We start from the raw sequence: 11409 nt of genomic DNA, 5'->3' as shown, positions 1-11409 counted from the left end.
TTCATCATATCTTCAAAAACAGTAAACTAGTTACACGTGCCATCAAAATCGGTCTGTTCACTAATCGAAACACTTTCTCGGTAATTTCACATTTATTGTGTGTCGTATGTACTAGGTTTGGTATTGTTTTTGAATTCATCAAAATAAAGAATACTATCTAAGTAATGACTTCAGCTGTTGTTTCTGGTTTTCCTATTTTTAATCTGTTTCGCACTCTTCTACTCCATGTCTATCTCTCAAATTTTATGTGATGCATCTGACGTAGAATGTATTTATGAGCGATTTTGCAGTTTTTGTTTTGAGTTGGAGGTACATTCAATTCAATCTTTGAGTTTTGCCTCTTGCTTTAAGCACTTGCAGCGCTTTTCAGCGGCGCCACAGTTTACCTCTTATTGACATGGGTGCGTTTTGACATTGTTTGCATTTTCGCAAATGTGCGTGTGCCCGGCAATGTGCCAACACTTTCTCGGTTTTATTTCCATTATTGCCCTAGATGATCTCGCGCCTTTGTTCCATCTTTTCGGGTTACCTTCTAAATGTAAGTAGTATTCTAGCAACACCAACTATTTTTGCTATATTTTTTTATATTTATTGAAAAATGGAAAACTTTTCAAAGATTCCTAGCTCTTATAGGATTAAAGTGTATAGAAAGAGTAGTTATCTAGAATTTTAGCATGGATTTTTCGTAAAGTTAGTTGAAACTATCCGTTTTTAAACTGGAAAAATACTCCCATTTTACATTAAAATTTGCATGCAGAAACTTTTTTTTATTTTGTTTTGGTTAAGAGTGACAGCAGAAAAATAGTTTATTTAACAAGTTGAATGACGCGTCCTGATTGACTTCACTTGAAGCAAGAACAAGTTTAGAAAAAAACAACGGAATTCAGATAGAGTGTTACATTTGTGTTTTAGCACGCTAGTTCCAATGGAGGAACGAGGAAAGCACTTTGAATTTTCTTTCAAATTTTGAAACAAAATTAAAACACAACCTAACGTAGAGTAAAAAAATGTGGGGAACAAAAATTTTATTCAAAAAACTGTACAAAACTTCAATTAGCATATTCGGTCTGACACTGGTTGAGATTTGCTGGTTTAATCATTCCAAGTGCGAGTTATACGTACGAAATGTCACGTCAGACTAGCAAGTCAACAGTGTCAGACCTGTGTACGAAGGAAAACTTCACACATGTCTTTAACATAACCTAGTTTATCAAACAGAAAGGAAGTTGAGTCAGCTAGAGTAATTACGTTAGAAAAATAGATACGATAAAAGTTAGTGGGTGAAAAATCGTGTCACAACTTAGCGGTTAGCGGTGGTCAGTTTATACATAACTTGACTCTGAAGAATAGTAGCCGGAGCTAAGGCTTCGAAAGACGACTAAAATAATATCTAATATAATAAATAACTGGGAGTGGAGTCAAAACACTTAAGAACCGTATTACACATATAAAATGGGATCAATACTTTGAGGGAATTTTAATTCTACCGTAGTTTTCGGTTTACAATTTCTTCCGATTTGTTTAATTCAATTAATCCGTTTTAGTACACTCACTAAATGTCAAGTTAACAATTTCAACCTTCCCTGCTTGGACAACCATAATGCTATGTATGTTTGGTTTTGTAGATCTTTTTTTGTCTTCTCCATTATATTTCACTGTTTCCCTCAACGACACATGTTTCGATCGATAACAGGAAGTTTGTTTCTACTTGATTTGTTTGTCTCTCAATTCCGTCCTTTGCTCGCAGGTTTGTAAGCGAGCAAGTTTTTCACATTATGTATAACTATTGGATTGGTTTTAGTTTTAAACTTGCAGTTGCAATCGATTAGGCAGATGTGCTAATGTGAATTCGCGGAGGCAGCGAAAAATTCTACTTTTTGTTTGTTCGTTTGTGTGTTTTGTCTTGTATGCTGTATTCGTATTCACAATTGATTAGGCCCCGAATTAATCTTTTTTTAAAATTCCGTTCTCTTGTTTTATGGTTGCAAGTGTTGTTGTTGTGGTGGTGGCGGTGATGATGATGGTGGTCACCAGCAAGCGATTATGGGCGGACAAGAGCTTCTCCGGCAACATTCTAGCGCACGAGGGGGTTTCATGTTCCACAAACGCTACCTTCTTGCTTTTAACAACTTTTGGCAGTTCGACAGCCATTCAGATGTGAGATGTGTTCGTGAAACATGCCTCTATAGCCTTATTTGGTAAAATGGCACAACGGATAGGGCAGTATTTTCGAATCGAAGTTGAAACGATTGAAAAATACTCCTTTTCCTACTTAAACAAGGCTCCAGAGTATTCCGGCGCTAAGAATATTCTTCTTCATTGATATTTTTCAAGCGCATGTTGCCGGAAGGCTTTTCATTCAATATTTTGCATTGATATTCCTTTCGACTGAATACAAAGGTTTAGTATAGCTAGAGGGTAGTATCACACTATTTTCAACAATCCTAAAAATCCAATACAGGGGAAAAGACGTAGTTTTCTTTTAATTACTTTTATATATAAGGGAGGTTTACAGGAGGTCAACAGCAGCTAGATCTTAAACGTGATTTAACTCTATGCATAAATAAAGACCCCAAGGATGAGCCTAAACGTTTTTGAATTTTACTAATGATGAAACGAGGACGAACAGCAGCAGGATGGAGAGAGTTAGAGGACCAAGGGACAAAGCCGCGCGATCGGTACATTTAGTTTGTTTTGCTCGAAGACAGCTGGTGAATCACTGAAAGAGAGGGCGATTCGGTATTCGATATGATGCAATCTAGAGCTAGTCGATTTGCGCATGGTGGCCCTTCATCGATGATACAGATGACTGTGGAACGGGGTAAATCGTCCACAAAAAAGCGATGAAAAGAAATATCAATTTAAAATATATTTACATTTAAACTCGCTCAACTATTTATATATGTATCTAAAAAAATCTGCAGCTGATTCAACGATTTCTTAAGTTAAGTTTATTTACTTGTTTTGTGTTTAAACTTTTGTGAGACTTAATTGTAAGTGTTTTAATATTTTTAATCTTTTTCTCAATTTGTAAATTATAAACTGTGATTTGTAATAAATATTGTTATATAATAGTAAAATTTTATAATTATTAGATTTAATGTTATCGGAGTTACTATTAGCGTGTTGCAGAGTTTGTTTTTGTTGTTGTTTTTTGCATACGCGGTGGCATTTTTCGCTGTTTGAACTCGCATCTTCAGCAGCTGTGATTGCTAGCCAATTTTCATCCTCATCAATTTTAATAGTAGTTAAAGTAGAAGTAGTATTAGCAGTAGCAGTGGTAGATAATCGACGCCGGCGCCAGTGCTGGTGCGCCCAGCGCCGCCGTCGATTACTACAAAGATGGAGAAGGTGTGTGTATGGAATTGCTCACTGCGCCTGCGGATCACATTGCAACAGCCGTACGATCGAGGGATCACTTTTCGCGCCTTCAATGAACTCTTCTAGGCTCAATTTACCGTCTTTGTTGCGATCCATCTGACGGAAGATTTTGTCCGTCCGCTTCTCAGGTGTGCTTTCGTCTTCCGGCATTTTCATTACCGATCCAACCATTTTGTAGATTGCCTGGAAGTTCGAAACGTAAGCGGAAATCATCATCCGAAACGAAGGTAAAAGACTTACAGTAACAATTTCAAGCATTTCTTGCCGAGAAATGTAACCGTTTCCGTCTAGATCATACATCGAGAAGGCCCATTTTAACTTCTGTTCCAGTTTTCCCCGGGATGTGACACTCAGAGCACAAAGGAATTCCCGAAAATCAATTGTACCGTCACCGTTAGCGTCGAAGGTCCTGAATACGTGCTCTGCGAACTACAGAAGAATGGAAAAATTACTGTAAGATGCATATAAATATTGAATAGAAAGCATTCGTGCGAAATAACAGTGGGCTACCTGTAAAATATTTTACAATTTCTATTTAATAATTTAGACTTGTTAGAAGGGGTTTTTATTAAAAAAGAAAGGCCACGTAAAACATTATACTTTGTAACTGTTCGCGTTCGACTGCACCGCATGCTGCCCTGAAATCCACGAGACTATGATTACGAAACTGTTTTAACAAGCCAGTAGGTGTATGGATGTAAGAGTCACGAGGTTCGTAGCACTAGCCACGCAATTGTCCTGTACTCTAACTGCTGGCAGCAAGGCAAAGGCAGCAAAGAAAAACGCTTACTTTGCCTTACCATGGTTCTATCGATTGAAGTAGCTAATGCGGGGGGACTCGGAATTCGCGACATTTTGCCTTAGAGGAAATTTGCCTTAAGTTAAAGACTAGGTCCGTTGTAGATCAAACTTCCATGTAGCCTGTCTAACAACATTTCATGGAAGATTATTCGAGAAATTTTAGCATTTAGGATAGTAATGGCATGGTAGTTCTCACCATTAAGCTTGTCACCTTTCTTGCAGATAAGGCAGATAATCGCATACTTCCACTCCTAATTGTTCTCGTTCAGTAGTCGTTCTGAACCTCAAATTTTGACAATGTAATATGGCGTTGCCTTGGTGATAGACTGATTCTCCGTTTTGGTCATTAAATGATTGAAGTAATTTTCTATCGCGCGCAGCAGAGGGACTTTGGGAAGGTTGGAGGTCTTCGGTACAAGGTTTATCCTCAGCCGGTCCGTCTCCTTCAGCGATTTCTTGGCACAATTGGCAGAAGTCAGGTCAGGTCAGGGCCGCGTGATACTCCTTGATGAATGCGGTAACTTCCGATATGCACTTCGTACCTGTTCATTCGCTGATCGTCAGTACAGAGGGACTTTCTTCGGGAACTTAGTGAGGAGATATATTTGACGTCATCGTCTACCTCCTTGATGGTGGGGGCGTAAAGTACCCGGTCCTCTGCCAGTCGTTGTCGTCCAGCGTCAAGTAGGTCTCGTTATTTAATATGACTACGACATAGCCCTTCAGCAAAAAGATGTTCATTATTAGAACCTTCCGCCACCCCTACTGAGTGATTACCGGCTGCTCAGATACATCCGGCCTCGATTGATTCTTCCACATAAAAATGTACATTTTGGCCAGGCACTTCTTCGCTGTTGAGCCGGTTGTTCCGACCTCCCGGCCTAGGGAGCGAAACGACAAGACCGCCTTGCTCTCGGTCTTTCGCTTCAACTGCACCGTCGAGCGACCGAAACCAGGCGTCCGTTCTACACCCTCACCTTTCTCCAAACGAAAGAGGATGTAGTAAATGCCACATCGGTTTTGTCCGATGAGCACGGCCAACATTATCGCTCTAGCGTGAAGCAGGTGGTAGTTACGAACAAAACATCAAGCGCAGTTGCTTGTCGGTTTTTGCCATGGATGCTGCAAATCAACTGATAATGCTGTCAACATTTTTCTGTACACAACAGGGTTACTACAATTGTCGATGTAAAAATGGATTGACCACCAGGTGGCAGGGAAATCGCGTGGCAAATCGCTAAAATTAGTCCATTTTTTAAATACATGTCACTGGTTGTTTTACCAGTGCTCCAACAAGCTCCAAAAGAGCTCCATCCAATTCAACCTCTTGCGGCAGCGTGGCTACGAGGAATAACGCGTAGCGAAAAAGCAAATAGGTACTTCCTAGGGAATTCAGGAATCACCAAATTCCGTTTTCGCCGTTATTTGCACAATGTTTCAAACTGAATTACTTCAAATAGGGTATGTTGCTGCTTCATCGTAATTGCCTATTCCCGTCCTATCCAGCACAAATTATAAAAAATATCAGCGTTTTATGACACACAATGCAAAACTAGTTATTCCCTAATATTTTAGTTTGTTGACTATCATACGCGCTCAATCAAAGTGAGCTGAAATCTATTTAAATGCTTTTTTTCATTAAAGAATTCCTGCCAGCTCTACGTTTTTTCGTGCGACGAAGAAGAAAATGTCGACTAATCGTTTCAATTTCCGTCATTCATAAATGAAAATGACTCCCGCAACGCATTGTCGTTGGTCTGCAGCCGGGAAAACTTACAAGACTAGCAGAAATTTTTACAGAATAACATTTGTCATGCCGTCCTACACAAATACATGCGTGCTTATTTTGTAAACATTGTAGGGATTTTTATATCGGACGATGAAAAATTTTGATGGGCGGATTTTAAAACGGTACGACGAATTTAAGAAATAAAGTCAGTTGCGTAATTTCAATAAAATACTTTAATAATCGCTTTTTAGTGATTTCAAAGTGCACTGATCGGAGAATAAGTCTGTTTGAGTCAAATCAGCACAAGAACTTTTGGAGTATTCATTAAATTCATCCAAGAAATGGTGAAAATTAGAGTGACTTTACTTACTACGACGGGAATTAGAAATAAACCCTATCGTTCATTGTCGATGGCCGCAAGGTTACTTTGCTTTGACAAGCGAGTGGTCGTGGGTTGGAATCTGGCCGTTCGATGTTAAGTGACTTTAGCTTGACGTCATTCTATAATCTCTTTACATTCTTCCTTCATACTGTATTCTGGATTTACTATTAATTAAGTCTCTTGTCAGGAAAATTAAATAACAGTGGTAGTAGCTCGAGGTGCGCAATGAAATGGATTGCTTGTCCAAGGGCAAATTATAACTAGTTTCCGCATTTCCTGGATGAGGCCGAGATTGGTTGAAAAGCTGTAAAAGTTTTTACTTTTACTATACATTTTCGGCGACAATCCACTTATCGAATCAGTGCCGAATTTCGAAGCCATTTCCACGTTTGTCGGTGCTAGGCTGCCACTCTACAATTGGCCCTAACAAACGTTGCATCCTCGTCAACAGCGTTCATCCAACGGGTACGTGGTCTGCCTCGAAGTCGTCGGCCTCTATCGGGCTGTCTGCTGAATATTGTTTTACTGATCTTTCATCCAGCATCCTTGCTACATGGCCAGCCCACTGCAGCCTGCCATGTTTTAGTCGCCTCACAATTCGCATCTTTGTCTACTTTGTATACGTATCTTCGTGATTCATGCGCCTGCACCATTTTCTTTCTTCTAATATGTCGCCAAGAATTGATAATAGGACCTTACGCTCAAATTCATCGATCGATCTATCACCACAGCAGTTCCAACACCCGAAGCGCTACCACGCTCTCTATCAGCCACCATATACTTTGTTTTGGTCCTGTCCTCGCAACTTCCTTCTTGAAATACTGATACGCATCCTTCACATCTCACAGATGATATCGATATCGTTCGCAAACCCTAGGAGCATGTGAGATTTCGTGATGATAATATCACTTCTCGGCACTCCTGCCCTTCGACTAGCACTTTCCAATGCTATGTTGAACAACAAATTCGATAGCCCGGCATCTTGCTTGAAACCATCTAATGTCACAAACGAATCCGATGTCTCACGCGCTATCCTGACGCTTGATTTTCAACCATCAAGGTTAGCACGTATCACCCTAATAAGTTTAGTCGGAAAATCATGTCCAAGTTTAGTCCATCAAAGCTCTTTTCGTTTAACTGAATCATGCGCCGCCCTGAAACCTATAAACAAATGATGAGTCTGCTAGTTGAATTGCCGGAATTGTTCGAGGATTTGTCGCAAGGTGAACATTTGGTTCGTCGTGGAGTGTCCCTCTTGAAAACCGCACTGATATTTTGTATGCAACAGGATGCGGGAGAGATTTATATGCAGAATTGGAGAGAGTAATGCCTCGATAATTGCTGGATTCGAGGCATATGAGGCCATCCAACTGCTTTGGATAATCCCGCGGTCGGAAACCAAGATGCACAGTGCACAGAATATTCGAGTGTGACAGGAATACTACGCAGGCCTTAATTGCCTGCAGTTACCCAACCCAGCCTTCCAACCATCATCAAACGATCCTCTCGATCAAGATGGTAGGATAATCCGCTTTGGTCATCATACGGTCCACAATTGACCTCCGCTTAGCTATCGTACAAGCAGTTTGCTCATTTTATAGCGACAAATCAAGAAGAACGAAATTCGAAATATAGAAACAAACACCTGAACGACTATCACATTGTGCTCAACTCCTTTTTTACACGGTATGTTTTTTTGATCATCTAGAACGGTGCAACTTAGGGACCATTCACAAATTAGGCAATACATTTGAAAGAGGCTCCGGGTGTGTTACGTAAGTGGCCTCCAAGTTGACTGAAGTTTTTGGAGTGTCTTAGTAGAATACGAAACCTAAAATTAAAAACCTGATTTAATCCACCTAGTGGTGAAAGGAACCTTTGTTATACGGTCTTACTTGCTATTTGAGATAGAAATCGACACGTTTGGTTTACATGAAATTTTTGGAAATTGAATAAGTTTACAAAATTTGAACCAAATAGAAACATTTATAAATTTTGATAGTTCCTTTTCTCATGAAATTGCTGAGTAAGTTGTTACTAATGAGGGTAAGTGCAAGTAAAAGTAAGTTGTAAGATGAAATATTATTCTTTAACATATACATTGCGTAGTAAAGGTCTAGTTTATAAGTTTTTAAACTATGCATAATTTCTTGTAATACCATTCTATTTGATTCACAACAATAAAGTTTTCTTGAATAAATTTCATCAATTTTTATTAACCTTCGGTTACACGCGCTGTTGTATTTTGTACAACATGTGTAGGTTTTTGAATGTCATATTGTTATAAAGTTACAAATCGTATATTACGTATATACTAACGTATATTCTTCAGTAAACTTGTTATGAGAAAATGGTCAGAATTATTCAATGCATTAATACTTTAAATTGTTGGGAAACAAGATTAGCATAAACCGACATCACAGAAACGAAGCAAGTAGCATGTGAGGTGTACCGCATTTGATCCCAACTGGAATTTTCTCTCGTTTCTTCATATGGAAAAATGGTGACTGTATGCAGCAAAACTACCAGCAAATGTAAAATGTTTAAGATGTATCCGTTAAGATGTTGGTAATCGAGTAATTCGGGGTCAGTATCAGGTTATTTTTTACAATTAAAGTTCTACAGTTCCTAAACAAGCAAACATAGAGGTATACTAAATTCCGCTAAGTTGTGTATTTTTATTATTTGTACAACTTTGTAATACATGAAAAAGACATACAAAAATTACAAGAAGAGTTAGAGGAGAAAAACTGATTTTACAAATTCATATACAATAAATAAGATTTTTCTACCTTCACTGAAGAGATAGAAGGTTACTGTTTTAAGTAAAATTTCTTGTAATAATATGCTTTAAAAGTTTGCAGAACACATCAATGTGTTGTATTGAAACTGAAGGAAAATAATTTTTTTATTTCACTTTTAGGGGGATTAATTAAAATTCAAATTCTACCAGACGATAAAGCTTTCAATTTTAAGAAACTCTTCCAAAGGTTTGATAAACTTAAAACCAAGTTTTCCTAGTCAAAACTCTAGTGCGCACGTTTTCTTTGGTTTTGGGCTATTGTGCGCGCAAGTAACCGTGTTATAAAAGTTGGCGCGAGTGTTCGAGGGTTAATATCTTTTGACCGGTAAAACCAATTCTTATGTAATTTTGCATATATATTCGTAGTGTGAAAACCTCTCGTTTGATATTAAAATAATTGAAATTAAGTAAATTATCTTGGTTAAAATCATTATAAATTATTGTTAATTTTGGTATGGTGTATTCGAATGCTCATAACTTTCAAATTAAACGTCCAATCAGGAAACCATTCAATAGTGATCTATCCGGTTATATTACCTGCCAAATGAAACTAACAGCGCGTAAATCGGTTTGGCCATCTCTGAGAAACAGGCGTTCATTTGTACCTAGTCAAAACAGGTTTTTCAAGGCTAACTTTTAAACTGCTTGTCCGTTTTCAATAAAACTTAGTAAAATGTTTAGTAATAGTAAGAGCTTTCGTTTGGTACTAATATCGTTAAAATTAGTTGCGTGGTTCCAGAGAAAACCGTGTCTCGTAGTTTTCACATTTTTGCTTATAACTTTCAAACGAAAAGTCAGACCACGAAACCATTTAATAGTGATATATTAGGCAATAATACCTTTCAAACAAAAGTAATAGCGGTCGAATCGGTTTAGCCATCTCCGAGTAACAGGCGATAGAAAATTCGGAGCGAACACACATACACACATACATACACACACACACACAGACATTGCTCAGTTCGTCGAACCCTATCGATTGGTACATGTGACTCGGCCCGCCAGGCCTTGGATCAATTTCATGTTTTTCGACCAATTTCTAAACCTTTGTTATATAGTATAACAAAGGTAAAAAGAATAAAACTTATCCAATTTAATTCTACTATGTATATTTTATTCACGACAGATACGAATTTCGCCTACGCCTTGCAGGCTTCTTCAGTGTCTGTTTTCTAAGTTGCACAACTTGAGTCTTGAGTAATCAAACAAAACATATAAAAATATCTTAGTGTGATAAGTGTGGTCGCAGTGATAATGTTCACACACACGAAAAAAATTTGCTGAAGGTTTTAATGGTGCATAGCCAGCAAACAACTTTACTGACTCGCACAGCCAATATAGCAGTGCTGTTTTAAGTACTAAACACTATTAGGACTCGGGCAGAGACCAACAATTTTATTCTGTACTCCCTTCTGAGCATGCAACTTGCAGTCTCGCTTTGTTAAGCAGACTAAGGCTGTGCGAGATTTCGTGTTTGTCGAAATTTAACGAAATTGTACGACATTTACCTTTTTTTTTGTTGGGGGATTTGACTACTTTGTCCATTAATTTGATCTTTTGTAGTAAACATTTACCTTAGATTGTATGTTAGATCACCATTAAACTACAGTTAACGGTATGGTAAATTTCGTCTAGTTTCGTTCGGTTTCGGTAAAGACGCAATTTCGCGAAATCTCACACAGCCTTAACCCTCAATTGATCAACCGGCTACACCTGTACCCCTGTCGAGATTTTCGAGCTCCAGTTTCGGACTGTTCCTTTTAAAATATCGTCAGAAAGCTCAAGTATGTTATTTACATAATTTTACGTAAATAGAAACATTTTAATAATAACTTTTATATTCATAACCGGCTGCTCCGACTGCTCGAATTTTGTCAGACTTTCGGTCAGTCAATCTAGGGTTAAAGCAGACAACTTGAGAAAGCAGGGGTTCGGTAGCTTAAAAGGTAAGATCACTAAGTAGTAATTGTATGGCGCCGTGAGTCTTTTCATTCGCTACATTTCTTAAGTTTAATCTTTAAAAGCACTAACCACTATACACTTGCACTTCAACTTACACTCCGAAAGTTTTACCGAGTTGAAGTTTAAAAGTGTTTATTCAAGTTTATTTGTTGAAATTGTGAATATCAAAATTCAATCAGCATGGATTAATCTGCAATTCGTATATATATTTCTTCGTGATACAGATGTAAAACTAACATTTAGATTTACAATCTACATAATTTTATAGTTCGATTGTTTTTCCGGCCCATAACTTCAAATGAAACAGAAGAACAAGTGACCTGGGTAATATCCAATCACTGATACATTTAA

General features: G+C 38.0%; 1 protein-coding gene across 1 annotated transcript in view; it reads right to left on the bottom strand.

Annotated features, from left to right (window-relative positions):
* Positions 1–797: 797 nt before the first annotated feature.
* LOC128738054 (neurocalcin homolog) overlaps positions 798–11409 on the bottom strand; it is a 299091-nt gene continuing 288479 nt past the window's right edge. Inside the window, exons 4-5 of the mRNA XM_053832877.1 lie at positions 3622–3810; positions 798–3564 (exon numbers count right to left, since the gene is read on the bottom strand). Coding sequence (XP_053688852.1) covers positions 3370–3564; positions 3622–3810 — 384 coding nt within the window. The 3' untranslated portion in view covers positions 798–3369. The remainder of the gene's footprint in view (positions 3565–3621; positions 3811–11409) is intronic.

This window comes from Sabethes cyaneus, chromosome 2 (genome assembly GCF_943734655.1).
Source record: "Sabethes cyaneus chromosome 2, idSabCyanKW18_F2, whole genome shotgun sequence".
NCBI lineage: Eukaryota > Metazoa > Arthropoda > Insecta > Diptera > Culicidae > Sabethes > Sabethes cyaneus.
The sequence above is the reverse complement of the archived record's forward strand: the minus strand, read 5'-3'. Positions and strand labels throughout refer to the sequence as shown.